This window comes from Magnolia sinica, chromosome 19 (assembly GCF_029962835.1).
Source record: "Magnolia sinica isolate HGM2019 chromosome 19, MsV1, whole genome shotgun sequence".
Lineage (NCBI taxonomy): Eukaryota > Viridiplantae > Streptophyta > Magnoliopsida > Magnoliales > Magnoliaceae > Magnolia > Magnolia sinica.
The window spans coordinates 67,588,791-67,604,644 of record NC_080591.1 but is presented as its reverse complement, the minus strand read 5'-3'; the positions used below and the strand labels follow the sequence as shown (position 1 = coordinate 67,604,644).

The 15,854-nt window shown below is 39.1% G+C and overlaps 1 protein-coding gene across 2 annotated transcripts in view; it reads right to left on the bottom strand.

Annotated features, from left to right (window-relative positions):
- The window catches only part of LOC131234908 (exocyst complex component SEC5B-like), an 81,287-nt gene that overhangs the window by 47,410 nt on the left and 18,023 nt on the right, over positions 1–15,854 (bottom strand). For both annotated transcript variants that reach the window (XM_058231904.1, XM_058231903.1), the window contains exons 8-10: positions 4,470–4,544; positions 4,159–4,296; positions 3,494–3,682 (exon numbers count right to left, since the gene is read on the bottom strand). In XM_058231904.1, coding sequence (XP_058087887.1) covers positions 3,494–3,682; positions 4,159–4,296; positions 4,470–4,544 — 402 coding nt within the window. The remainder of the gene's footprint in view (positions 1–3,493; positions 3,683–4,158; positions 4,297–4,469; positions 4,545–15,854) is intronic.

Here is a 15,854-nt window from a genome sequence, read left to right as displayed (position 1 = left end):
GACTGGAGCGAGGTGCATGCATATATTGGCTTACCAAAATGACCACATGAGATAAGTTAAGACGAGTAATAGTTAAATATATCAACCAACCCAGCAGGCGCTGATGCATGCGAGGATCATCAAGAAGCTCCCCATCACCAAGGTTACCAATTGAAGTGAAAAAATCAAAAGCATATTTTTACTGAGATAAACAAACCCTTCTGAGAACGAGAGACTGCAATGCCAAGAAAATATTTGAGCAGCCCCTAACCCCGTATATCAAAAACCTTGCTTAAATAGAGCCTCAAGTCAGAAATCGTACTAGCATCAACACCAATAACAATAATATCATCTACATACACACTGACAATGACAATGCCTTGGACACAAACCACACATCTTAGCATAATAATCAGAAACTGAATGTTCTCCCTATTTCAAAGTCCCAATCTCTTGGAAAATATTGTGAATCTAAGCCATATTATTTTGATCGGCATATACTTCATCAGCAATCAACTAAATTTCATGGGCAGTAGATGACAAGGTATCTCGTATCGGTATCGGTTGGCGTAACGGTGCCCTCCGAAACCAATACGGATACGGGGGCGTAACGGCGATACGGGAGGCATAACGGCCTGTAATGGCGCAATTTATTTTTTTTTGCCAAAAAGATATGAAAAAATATGGATTAAATCCGGAATATTCTAAGCATTCCAAATATGCATTCATTTATAAATTGGAACATGTTTATGGTGGTGTAACGGTCCACTCTTTGGTGAGAAGTTGTATCGGACTGTCTGATTAATTTTTGAACCAGGTAACCTGAATTTGACTACAAATTTCATATATTTAATTTTCTAAATATCTAATTTATATACTTAACAATTTAATATCTTTCTCCCAATAGTTCTTTAAAAAAATGAAATTAAATTTAGGTAGATGGCGTTGCCAATTTTGGGTTGACTTGGAGGACCAATCTATGCCCCAAATTAGCCTCAAATTCATGCAATTTATTGCCATTATCCCACTTATGTATTGGTGGACATTTATTAGATAGTGAATCATGAAAAAAATCAAAAGGCCCCATTTTAAAAAATAAAAGTCCACAAAATAACAATTAAAACTATTCAAATAATTTGATTTTGGCACTGTGAGTTAGCAATTGCAGTTCATAATTTAATTGGTAAATTTTAAGTTAATATATGTCTCGTGTACAATTTTTTAAAGGCCCGAATTAGGCGGGACTCGGATTGTGAAGTGTAGCACACGTGTCAAAGTTTTTTGGGCCCTACCCGGGATGAATGTATTATATCTAAACCACCCATTCATTTGACGAGATCGTCTTAAGGCTTGACATGAAAAATAATATAGATCTAATTATCAAGTGGACCACATTGCAAAAAGCAATGGGGGATTGAACGTCTACCATTGAAACCTTTTTTGGGATCACAGAACTTTTGGATCAATATGAAATTTGTTTTTCCTCTTCATTCAGGTCTTTTTGACCTTATGAACAGATTGGATGGAAAATAAATGTTATGGTGGGCCTACGAATTGTTTAACGGTGAAAATCATCATCTCCGCTGCTATTTTTGGATACGATTCATTTTTTGGGTAATGCTCTAAAATGATATTTAAAAATAGATGAACGGTGTAGATATAATAAATACATCACTGTGGAGCCCATTTAACTTTGATCTCCTTTGAACCGTTCGTACAACTCGAAGCTCGAGGAGTGTCAGCGCTCGTCTTAGCGTGACACGTACCTACAGCAGCTAAGCTGGTGTGTGGTACACCTGCAACCAAAAAAAAAAAAGAGGAGAGAGAGGGAAACCGAAAAGAAAAAAGAGGGAAAGAAGAGAGAAAAGAAATAAGAGGGAAAGAACAGAGAGAGAGAGAGAGAGAGAGAGAGAAGAAGAAGAAGAAGAAGAAGAAGAAGAAGAAGAAGAAGAAGAAGAGGAGGAGGAAGAAGAAGAAGAAAGAGAAGAAGAAGAAAAGAAAGGAAAAAAGGTAAGTGTCCGTAACGGCCATTATGGCCCGTAACAGCCGTTACGGTTACAATATCGGCCCATCGCCCGTTGCGCCCCCGTATCGCGTAACGGGCCCCACCGTTACCGTTACATATTGGCCGATACGTAACTAATTTGGGATACCTTGGTAGATAATAAAAAAAAGTCCTCCAGTAACTTCTAGTTCCATAGAATTCAAAAGCCAAGACATGACGAGTAGGTTATTTGATTTCCAATCTCCATAAGAATGATCTAACATAACAAGTTTAGGAATACTACCATCTATATAACCTAACTTCTATTTTCCTCCAATAAACATCTTAACAATTTTTGACCATTGAAGATAATTACTAAAGTTTACGGGTTATAATCTACAACTCGGGATATTCATAATGAACAATAAATCTCTCCATCTTAGAGTTGACTGAATCAACTGTCTCAAACTTTGACGAAGGGGCCGTATTGAATCCACACAATATGGATCAAAATAATAGTCAAATCCCAATTCATGAAAAACCAAGAATATAGAGAGGGAAGATCTTACAGCTGCATTAACAAATATGAAAGATAAGGATTACCGTAAGCAGATTTCAATAAATTTGGACATTAAAATCGGTCCAAACAACAATCAATATCAAAAGCCTTATCACTGCAATCAAATTTCCAGCAATTCTGAAGGGAAAATTGCCCAAAAGTACAGCAAACACAAGCTTCCACCAAAAGACTGCAACCATAAACCAATTTTTAACAAAAAAATTGGAAGGATAAAAATAAAAATAAAAAAAAATAAAAAAAACAGAACCATGATCGAAGAAGATTGTCCAGCAAAATCTTCTCTCAGATCTCCCAAAATACAGGGCCACAAGTCTCAAGCCTCAAAGAACACTTCAGCCACAATTCGAACTCCACAAACTCAAAAACCATCAAAAATCTTCAGCCATAGGTCACCCCCTCTCGAATTAAATCAGATCAGTGGGTAAAAAACACCCACAATCATCAAAACAAGATGAAATATATGCATAAAAGAAGAAGAAAAGAGGAAAAAAATATGCTTTGACGGAGAAAGATCAAGAGAGGAAGGAATAAAGAAAGAAAACCTAGGAACAATGCCCAGGCGCTGATACCATGTAAAGTAGAAAAGCGTTGAAAGAAAGGAAAGACTAGTAGGGTTGGACGTACAACCCTATTGCATTTATAAGACAAAATATGCAAATTACATAAAATACAAGTAAAAGGGCAAAATTGGAAACAAGAAAAAGCCTAAGAAATAACATAAAACTAATAGGCTCCAAAGGCCCACGGCAGGCCCATATATACTAAAAATAAATAAATAAATAAATTAAATAAAATAAGGCAAGCTAGTTAGATAGTTCCCTGAAGAAATGGAAGGTTAGAATCTGTCAAGAAGCATTTACACTAGAAGAGTTGTAGTGAAAGACTTAAGTTGCAAGACGTCCCATTTAAAGTAGTACAGGATGTAAGATGAAGAAACAGCTTAGGAGTACCTTAGCAAACTTCCCACTGAACACAGAAAGTGCCAATCTCCAAAATGCTGGTAAATGGTTGATAAGAACAGCAGTTAACCGGCGGATATACCTTCCTCTGAGAGCATCCACTTCATCTGTCACATCCACCGGCACTGAATCTACTGGCAAGTTACTGTCCCCGAGAAGAAGAGAGTAGTCCACATCAGACTGGTATGAGAAAACAGGTAACAATTAATCCATCAATCCAATGAAAGTGCCCATGCATATAAAAATGCACATACACACCCACATGTGTGAAAACAGGTAACAAATTAATTTTTCAAAGTTTCATTCCCATGAAAGTGCCGATACATATAAATGAATACATGCACCCTCACATGCATGCCCACAAGCACACTCATGTATGGGCATGGTGCAAGCTCATGTACATATGGGATCCTCATGTATTATGGGATGCTCATGTTTGTCTGCATGCATTTATGTATGTATTTATGCAGACAACAGGAGCAGGTAAAGGTAAGATCAACCACAACCAACTAATCTGAACTATCAAATACGTGGAGTTTTATGCTGGATTTTCACATAGAATTTAGGGTTATAGCTAACAGAAAAAGACATGCACATGCAACAAGTGCACATAAATGATGACAAACAAAGCAGGGAACCTAAATTGAAACACTTACAGCCTTGTTCGAATCCTGTTGGATTTGCCTCCATCTTGTATCAGACAGCACCCGTTCCTGGATCTCATTGTGCAAAGCCTCCATCTGTGCTTCATGATCAAAAGTACATTTTTCAAGCAATCTTCGAATCCTGCGGTTCTGCCCAAAGAGATGAACCTCAACAACTGAAACATATCTCGGATAAGCAATAGACTACCTAATAATACTGCAAGAATGAAATTACGACATTGTGGTATGCATGGAGCTAATGCATCAATGTTCTCTCTAACCCATACGGTTATCAAATGGACAAACAAATGACAATTGCCAACCTGTATATTTAGATAGTGCCACACAGGGTCTGACTCAGGTTCCAACTCTGATAACAGCCTGACAGTGTTCTCAAGCTAGCAGAAGCACAAGTCATATATCAGTAGGGCAGTACATCATGACATAACAAGCAGCCTACCAGTAAATGCCCATCCACTTTTGAAATAAAGGCAAAAGAAATGAAAGAGACACATTAGTGTGCATCAGAAACAAAAATTGATAAACTAATGTACGAACAAAAAATGTTTTAAATATCGTTATCGCATAATGTATCGCACCCTTGGGATACAGATACATATCGGTTATCGCATGGGATATATCGGTTGTATCGCGTAATGTATCGTTGTTGTTGGGAAACACGGGAACATTGGGAAATTGGTTGAATTTTTCAATGAAACTTCAGGGATTGTTGAAAAAGACATCAATACACACTTTGAAATCAAAATATTACAAAAAGAAATTGCACATAATGGGGATTTCCTTTATATGGGATCCTAATATATGCGCTTTCCAACTGAACCGATGCAAGTATATTCATATAATTTATAAATGTAAGAAATGTATGGAAACACAAGCAATACATTCAAAAGCAAAAGAAAAATCACTAGATCAGGTTACATACATGTTTAATTTTGTGTTTGGATACAAAGATTGCAACTGATTTGTGAGAAATTGAGAAATTTTGATTTTTCTCAATTTTCTGCAACTTGACCCATCTCCCCTAAATCTCGAAATCGAAGTTCAAAATCCATGATTTTTCATGGAAAATATGAAGAATCATAAATTTGTAACCATTTAACATTGGTTTAACGTGATTTACAATAAAAACATGGATCAAAAATCGAAAATGATCACTCGATCAAATAGGTGGGATATATCGGCTGATATCGTCAATATTTAAAACACCGCAACCAACATTTCATTATTAGAACTCTGTAGATCAGAGTATCCACAGATGGGCAGATATAAGAAGAGTTAGCTATATTCTCTCATACCATTTTTAATTTTTGGAAGGAAAAAAAAAAAAAACACGTAAGTAACATTACATCATCATCATAATCCAAGCGTCATCCCGATTAATTTGGGTTGGCTATATGAATCCTATCCTGCCAATCCACTCTATCAAGGGCCATAACCTTCAGTTAGACCATAGGTCACCAAGTCTTTTCTTACTACCTCCATCCTCGTACTTTTAGGCATTCCCCTTGCCCTTTTAGAGCCTTCAACTTGTACCAACTCACTCCTTCTAACCAGCGCCAGTTCTTAGTCTCTGTTGCACATGACCACACCATCTAAATCTACTCTCCCTCATCTTATTGCCTATTGGTGCTACTCAGTTCCTTCGAATGCGTTCATTTTCACTTCTATCCTTCCTCGTCTTGCCACTCATCTACTCAACATCCTCATTTCAACTACACTCATCCTATGAACATGTTGTTCATTAACTGCCTAACATTCTGTCCTATAAAGCATGATTGGTCTTATCTATGCTACAAAATTTCCCTTCCAATTTGAGTGATACGCGACGATCACATAAAACTCCAAAGCCACATCTCCATTTCTTCCACTCATCTTGAATTTTATGGGCAACATCCTTCTCAATCTCTCCACCCTCATGAATTATTGACCCAAGGTACCGAAAGTGGCAGTTATGGGAAACTTCTTTACCAACACCCAGCAGATAAACTCTCTAGGGACCCCTATTAAATTATCTAAGTCAACTAATAGCATGTAGAGATCCTCTCCTTATATATCACCATCAATTGTATTAGAAGGAAGATAGCTTCAGAGGTAGACCTTCCAGGCATGAAACCAAACTGATTTTCTAATACAATTGTCCCGTGCATAAGTCTTTGCTCAATCACTCTCTCCCAAAGTTTCATAGCATGGCTCATAAGTTTAATCCCACGATAGTTAGTGCAGCTTCATGTCTCATTTATACTTATTATAGTACTTTTGCTCCATTCTTCTAGCATTTTCTTCAATCTTACAATCTTCTTGAACAACTTTGTCAACCAAAATAACCTAGTATCTCCCATACACTTCCAACCCTCTATCAGTATGCCATCCAATCCAAGGGCCTTCAGTGTTTTCATCTTTCTCAAAGCTTCTTTCACTTCAGATATCCTAATCCTATGAAAGTATCTATGGTCTCCAACACCAATTGAATTTATGGTTGCTTTTATCCCTATGGCTCTCAGCATGATTATCATCTAACCAGTTCTGAAAATAGCCTCCCTACCTTTTAATGATCTCATTGTCCTTTACTAGTACTCTCTGGTTATCGATCTTAATGCATCTAACATGACCTAGGTCCTACCCTTCCACTTCATTTTTACAAGTTCGAAGACATCTTTTTCACCTTCACGTCCCCAATCCATTGAAAAGATCCACATAAGCCTTAAGTTTAGCCTCGCTTACTATTTCCTAGAAATCTTTTCTGCCATTTCTATATTGTTCAAAACTTTCATCTTTTCTAATCCTTTGCCAAGCCCTAAAACATGAATGTTTCTCATGAATAGCTATTGTACATTGTCATTCCACCAACAAGTTTCCTTGTGTGAATCATGTGATTGGCTTTCCTCCTAGATACTCCTAAAACATCTTTTGTTACTTTCCTAATACACTCAACCCTCTCATTCCACATAACATTTACTTCTTCCTCGATGTTCCACTTTCCTACCATCAATTTTATTTCTGAATAACATAATTCCCTCTTTTTAAATTCTGCCGCCTGCTTTTGAAAATCTATTAGTTTCACCCCCTTCCATCTCCTAACGTAAACATCCATAACCATTAACCTACATTGTGTAGTCACCCTCTCTACTAGCATAACCTTGCAATCCTTATATATTGCAACCACGTTCTTTGCCACTTGTTGGAAGTAACAAGCTACAAGGGCAACTCTATCCAATGCTATCTCATACAACAGTTTGAAAACTGAACAAAGAAACTCCTCTGGACACCACCAATCCTCCAAGGATCTCATCGTAGTACCATCCCCAACATTGAATTTTGTGTGCTTCAAGAAGTCCCCATATAGCAAAGAAATGCCTCTCCAAATTGCAAACCCTTATTATCAGTTGCTACTTTCATGTCCTATCAACTGGTCAAGACACCATATTTGGCAATCAGGATGCTCTTCAATTGGGATTTTCTATGTTTTTTTATCCTCCACCACCATCTCGCAAGCAGAACTACATTGACCACCTAAATTGGTCTCATGCTAAGACCACCAAGGTATTCAATAACCGCAACAATGGCCGTACCCGCCAGTGCTATGGCCGTTACGATAAGGTCAAAATTATTTTAAAGGAAAGAATGTACCAGTGTCGTATCAGCCTGTTACCGGCCTTCTTTTTTTTTTTCAAATCAGGTGTTATGGCCCCACATTGCGTAACAGGCACCATCATTACTATTATGTAACAAACGTTACACCCATAATGTAATCATTTTTTAATACCATGAAGACCACCAACCTTGAGAGGCTTGTAAACTGCTACCCAAGCCAGCAAATTAAATTTGTGGCTATTCTCCTTATTGTTCCATAAAAGTGTGCTTTCGATGGGGTTCCAACTTGCAGCAATTTTCGATGGACATCCCTTTTCAGGGTGCAGGTTACTCCACCATTCAATTACAAAGTCCCAAGACTCTTAACACAGGTCCACCCGCTCCTAAAGGCATTCCTAGAAGCTCTATGGGGAGATCAACGGTGCGGCAATCCATGGACTTTGCTAAAAGACAGACTTTGCAAGACCTCAAATTGTTGCCTAAGATGCCTCTCATAGACATGTTTATCCTAGCTCAACGCCACCTCATAGCAACAGAAAGAATCTTTTGAACCATGGGCCTTAAAGATAGAACGAAAACCAAACAAAAGGGTATCATCAGCATATTTGATGGGGACATCATGTGCACGCACGCACGCATGCCACCCCCCCTACGCACGTACGTACAAAGGAGGGCCCCACCGTCGATATGGCTTGATGACGATGTCTAAGGAGGGTCTCCTAGTTAGAAGACGAAGTTTTGATTCAAAAGAGTGGACCCGATGGTTAAGAAAAGCCCATTATAGGATCTCATGATCGTGTCCAACTAGTCGGATTAAGGTCATATTTTAGGTTTTATTTATTTATGTTATTTAGAACATCATGAACGCTTTAGATTTTTTGATTGGTTTTTATTTTGGTTTACTTCATCGCCAAGTAATAGGTTATGCACATGGCGCGAGTTTTAGGGTATAGGGTTTTCTTATAAATAGGCACCTCTTGTAGTTCTTTTGATTCATGGAAGTTGAATAAAAATTCCTGCGTGCTTTTCTACTCTCTGAATTTCTGAATTGTGGAAAAATTCAAGTGGGTGCGAAGCCCTCCCTGTTCGAATGACTAAATTCAAGTGGGTGCGAAACCACGTTTATCCCAATCAACCCCTCCATGTTATTTCATCCATTCTACGATCATCTTCGCTTCAAATCCGCTTGTTTTGCAGTTGTTCGTCTCTCTACAGCCAGTTCCAGAATCTGACCCTACGGGAGAGCTGAAACTTCAACGGAGCACCGAGCACAGCCCTTAGCTCGGATCGCCCCACCCGACCGACCAGGGCCAAGGAATCGGTTTCTGGGTGTGGGACCCGCTCGCACGTGCGGCCAAGCTAGTGCGCACGTGAGCCAGGCCCTGGCCCGCTGTCCACACGCGGGAGCTGTTCCCGGTTCAGATTTGCTCTTATTTTTCCCTTTTCATATCTATTTTCATAAACCCTAACCCTATATTGCATTACCCTTAATTTATTTGCCCTTTTTTTCACCTTAGGGTTCCTTGAATTGAAATTAGTGAATCCCTTGGATTATGGACTGATTACTGTGCATGTGTGGATGATTATTTCTTATCTTTGAGTATCGTTTGATTCATAATTTTTATTGATCCAGCCCTAACATGTGTAGGCCTGGACCCGCATAGATTCCCCTTAATTGAATATTTGGACTTTCATGTGGGATATAGAATTTATGTAATTGTTTCTGAACCAACGTGATCTTAAGCTTGAAATCTCGCACATCATATTTGCATTTCATGTCCTACATCAATATTGAATGTGAGGACATGCGGAAGGAATATCGTTGATACACATATGGTGTAGCCTAACACATCCAACCAAATGTGGAAGGATATGCCCAATGTAGGCACCTCCAAGCTAAGATGAACATTAAAATAAAATAAAAAACACAACTTAAATAGAGAATAAATACAGAGTTTTATTGAATTCAAAGGTGCTTTGTGAATACTCATGTGAGGCCCTTAAATAGACTTCTTGGATGTACAAGGAAGGGAAGTTTCTTATTGTCATTGACAACTAAAGATTTATTACAAAAATAGAAGATAAATCAAAGAAAGATGTTAAATTGATAAGAAAGATCGATGGGAATCGATTGCATGGCTAGCTAATGGATTTTGCATAGCTGGCTGATTGGATTGTGCTGCCCAATTAAAAGGCTTGGGCCTCCTTGCCAATGGGTAAAGCCTAATGGATCCGGGCTTGGCCCATGTGTCTTAGGCATGGTTGATGTAGTTCGTCCTACATTAGTTCTACCTAGCTTAAAAGAACTTGACTCCGCCAAGTTAAATAGCCCGATATTGCTCATAGAGGTCAAGATTCAGACACTGTAAATCTGTAGTTGTAATCCACTTAGCATCAAGGAGAGACCGCGCTTGCCAACGGATAAGAAACCTCTAGAAATCACCTAGACGCATGGAGACGATTTGATCCTCAAGAACATAGATTATCATATCCATAGCTGACAAAATAGTCGGAAATGTGACAACTTGCTCCTCAATACCATCATCAATATGATGCCCAGAATAGATGGAAAGATCTTCCACATTGAAAGTAGAGGGTTGATTGGTAAATCTGGTGGGAGATCTAAAGCATAAGCACTGGCACTAATCTTCTTTATGATTTTGAATGGTCCCGTACTGCAAAGATGGAGCTTCTTCAAGGACACATGAGACAACCATTCAAGACAAATCCGGACCATAACCATGTCACCTTCGGCAAATTCGACAAAAAAACGTCTTGCATCTGCATGATGCTTACAACTTTTATTACTTGCAATAGTATTACGTTGAATTTTGTCATGCACCTGCTGCATATGGCAAAGAAATCACCAGCTTCTGAGTTTGGCGTCGACTCTATGGGTAGAGGAGCCAAATCAAATGGAAGGCGTGGATGTATACTACTTCAAAATGTGACATCCCCATGGACATATTGACTTAGTTATTATAGGAAAATTCAGCCATAGATATTACAAAGTCCCGCGTATCTATATGATTACAGACAAGACACCATAATAACTTGCCCAAGCTACAGTTGACTACTTTCATTTACCTATCAATCTAAGGATCATAAGCACTAGAGGATTGAAGCTTAGTTTTCGTTATTAGCAAAACAATCTTCCAAAAATAGCTCATGAGCTTGGTATCACGATCTGACACAACTGTCTTCGAAAACCCATAAAGATGAAGTCACCGTGTACCTTTCGGTCAAAGAAACATGGTCGAGTGAGTGGGTGACATTCATCGGAATTACGTCACACCAAATGTGGTCCTCGTAGATGCCAATTTTAAAAGACACCAAACACCTCCAAGTTACGGTATGGCAGTGTCATTGACCTGCGCAACCTTATATGGTCATGGATGCTTTTCAGTTGGCAATTTGAGGTTATCAATTACCTCTTGTAAGACGATGTTTATCATGCTGCTACAATCAACGATCATGTTACATAACATAACCTGACACTTTACCATGTATGGAAAATAATGGTCCGTTGTCAGACTTTCACTTCTTCCTTAGTAGTAGTAAGGAAGCAGCATATAAATAAGAGTGGCACCTTCAACTTCAACTTCAGCTTCAACCGCAGTTTCAGTAAGGGAGTCTTCTGGCTGCAATGCAAGTTTTATATAAGGTTGTTCCATCTCAATGTACTCATCATAATACTCAGGGTTGTCCAATAGTAGGGGTCCACCTCATTACCATAGTAATGGACGTTCCTGGCTTCTGAACACTCATTAAGAAAGTATCCTTTCTGTCTATAATGATAACAGTCAACATCCCGCCAACCTCACTAAAGGGAAGAATTAGTATTACTCTAACGGCATACTCCTACAACACTGGTTACATCTATGCATTGGGCGGGGAAGGACGCTGCAAGGGTTATAGTTGCCTTACAGGTAGAGTCTACATCTGTGGGATCGGCTGAAGGTACAAAGGTGGCCAGTAGCCTTGTGGTGGAGTCCAGTTAATATGTGGATCAGGATCTTTCCTTACAAAAGGCTCCCCAGCTGGGGAGCCAAAACGTTGAAGAGTTTGTTGTTGCAGTTGTGGCTCAACTCATCGAGCCTTCCTATGAACACCATCGACTAATTCGAAATCACACAACCATCTCACACTGAATCTCCTAGTTTAACCCTACCCCATAGCAATTAGCCATTATGCAATCAATCTATGGAAGCATGCAACGAGCAATAAGATCATTGAACTTCTCAATTTAGTCATCCACCGATAAAGTTGCATGTTTGAACATGAGGCGCTCCTAAAAAAGAGTATCCATATAATTTGGAGGCAAATACTTACCTTCTAGCATCTCTCTCGAGTCAACCCACCCGATAATAGTAGAACGCCCAATGATGAGATTGTTGTCGTCAATGCTTCAACATCAGATTCTTGCTGAACCCTTCAGCTTGACTTTTACAAATGCAACTCAATAGACATCGTCAATGTCGTACCATGCAAAATAATCTTCAAGCGTTGTAATCCAATCGATAAAAACCTTTGCATCAAAGCAACCCGTGAGGTCTGAAACTTCAACTCGTACTTTCTTGGTGATATCATCTTTCTTGGGCATTTCTATCGAGTCATCGTAAGCTTCTCTAACAAGACCCATTGTAGGAACTAGGAAGTCATAAACACTCCAGAGGACCAGCACCGTTCTGATTCACCAAAGGTTTGGGCTGGAAACCTGGTTGTGGATTTGGGTTATCATGAAGATCTCCGGTAGGATCAGGTTGCTCTCCATGTTGTTCTCCCCATAGCTAGTCAACAACAGCTTCCAAGCTGACTATCCTTGCGAATAGCTCGTTAATGCAATTGTCTCGTTGTTGATCGGTAAGCCTCCCTCGATAGATGTGAGCACTACGGGCAAACATCGTATCAGGGGAGCGACGTTGGAAAAGTAATGGACAGAATATCCAGGCTTATTATGAGCTGTTAATTGGCTTGGGTAATGGACATATAGGGTGGTTTCCAAGCTAGAATAGAGGATTGTTAATGGGTTGGGATTATGGGCTCTTAATAGGTTGGAACAGGGGCTAGATTTGGACCGTTAATGAGCTGGAATAGGGATTGGATTTAGACTTGTTGCTGGGCAGAATTTGTAGGCTTTGAATGGACTGGAATAGGGACTGGATTTAGACTGTTAATGGGCTGGATTTCTGGGCCTTTAATGGGCTGGAATAGGAGCTAGATTTGGACCTTAATGGGCTGCATTTCTAGGCCTTTAATGGGCTGGAAGAGGGGCTAGATTTGGACTCAAAATGGGCTGGATTTCAGGACCTTTAAAGGGCTAAAATAGGGGCTGGATTTGGACTGTTAATGGGCTGGATTTATGGGCTTTTAATGGGCTAGAATAGGGGCTAGATTTGTAATGTTAATGAGCTGGATTTCTGGGCTTTTAATGGGCTGGATTTCTAGGCCTTTAATGAGCTAGAATAGGGGCTGGATTTGGACTTTTTTTAAGTTTTTGAATGTTGGCTGGATTGGCCTATTAATGGGCTGAATTTCTGAGCCAGGAACAAGGGCTAGATTTGGACTTTCAATAGAATCGATTTCTGGGCTTTTAATAGGCTCAAATAGGGACTAGATTTATGGGCTTTTAATAGGCTGGAATAGGGGCTAGATTTGGACTATTGATGGGATAGATTTATGGGCTTTAAATAGGATAAAATAAGGGCTGGATTTGGATTGTTAACGGACTGGATTTATGGGCTTTTTAAGGGCTGGAATAGGGGTTGGATTTGGACTGTTAATGAACTGAATGGAAGAGGTTTAGGACTGATATAGGAGTGTAGATGTCTGACAAAATCTCAAAAAAATCTCCCCTGGTTAATTGGACGTTTGGGCGTCGTAAAAGAAAAGAAAAAGTGAAGAGGGTAGAAGAAATAGATGCAATAGAAAAAAGTAAAGGAAAAGATGCAGATTTTATGATTTAAGAATTTGGAAGCAGATTGATGTGATATGATACCAATCTGCCGCAGCCTAATACAGCCGATTAAATGGGAAAGAATCCACCCAACATAGGAAGATCCAAGCTAAGCTTAACACAACAATCACAGCTTCTCCATTTCTGCTAAAACCGCATACTGCAAAACAGATTGTAGAGGAAATTCCAGCCCATGTAGTCATAGGCCTTCTCCACGTCTATCTTACTGAGGAATCCTTTATTGGCTCTTCTTAAACTCATCCAACATCTCATGAGTAGAGAGAGGACTGCCCGTGATAATTAACCCCAACAAAAGTGGTTTGGGAGGGAGAAATGATGAAATTGGTACATTGCAAAACCTTTACGCATAGACTTTAGGGATGATCTTATAAAAGCTTCCAACATGACTAATCAATCGAAGGCCTGAACTTCCTTGGCATCCATCTTTACGACCAAAGTGAGGGAGTGCATATCTCTATTGATGGTAGCTCTCCAAGGAACTCATCAAGAACCTCCATGATATCTTCTAAAATATCCTGACAATGCTTGTAATAGGCTAGGGAGAACCCATCCAGCGACAGAGCTCAGTCTCCTTTTAGGCTGAAGTTGCTTCACCTCCTATCTCGAAAATCTCTCCTCCAAAGAAGATGCCCTTTACGGAGGAAGGCTATTGAGCTCTAACCTTTTCAGGAGGGGCCTAATACGGAATTCCTCTCAGTACAACTTCTGAAAATCATCTAAAAAAGCTTGATTGATAGCTCCCTACTCTGAGAGGACTTCGCTGCCAACCTTGATAAACACCATTCTGTTAGACCTCCTATGAGCATTGCAATTCTCTGAAAGCAAGCTCCACAACCCTATGAGGCAACGAAACATCAGATAACAATTTTATGAGTTGTTAAGGCAAATGCTCATTAAAATCATGGTTGTGAAACTATTAGAAGACTATATAACTAGTAACAAAAACTACACATTTTTTTATGCAATTATGGACAAAGCCCAAGCCTCCGGATCACATCATAAGATGTCACAAAGAGGTCAATCAAAGATATGAAAGCTGCTTGTAGAAGATTGCCCTCGAAATTCAGAATTGCATATGTTCAAACTAGTTGCGAAACTATTCCAGCCAAACAAAGAGTTCCAATCTAGGGGAAAGAAAAGAAGGGAGTTGTCATGAAACCAGAGTTGCTCACATGAGTGGAATGCGGGAGCGGGGAGCACATATTTTAAAATGTTAGCAAGTTCAAACAGGCAAGAAGCATGACAGGGAACGTAAGTATGAAGTGCAAATATGATGTGGAAGCAGCATCTGAGTAGAAGGGTCTTGCAACTGACAAAAACGCACAAGCTCAACTTCCAACAAGGGAAGAATGGTGCAAGGGGGCAGTTCAACAATTTTCAGTTGGCATAACTTGAGTATTCATCTTTTATACAACTACAGGTGGACCTCCACCAAGTTCTGCATCATGGGAGGTTCATCACCTATTTTCTCAAAAAGTGGCATGCTTGATACTACAGTACAGCGAAGGTAATGCAAGACGGTATGAGAATCAAGATTTAGTGGTATATCTATGGTTATGTAGGGTCACAATTTAGTAGGATTATTGTGTTATGCTTAAGGTATCCAAAGACTCTTTAAAGGGGTTTGATTTCAGGGTTTCTATTGAATGTTTTTCAGTGGATATTGAAGACTATTTCATCTCTATAGTGAGTTTAATTAATCAACTATTGATTTTATTTCTCTATTTTGGTGCACATCAGCTCATTTGATTGCACATAAAATATTTTGACTGGCTACACACTAAATCGAACACAATCTTATTGTTTGGACAGAATACACAGATTGGAGGTCACATTTGAGTGCCCTTCCATTTTGAGGGTGATTTATAACTCATTTAGAAGGTTTTTTGAGATCTATGAAACTATGCTATAATGTTCTACAGCATTTGCAAGATTTTATTGTTAATGGCCTCGAATTTCAACTCCTCGTAAAAAATAAAAAATAAAGGCCTCAAATTTCAACCTGAAATTTTGAGAGAATTTGAGAGAGGATTAGGTACAATTTTTGAGTTCTTTCTACAATTAGGGGACAAGCAACTAGCGATTTCTCTGATAGTTTCAAGTTATGTTGGTTTCCATG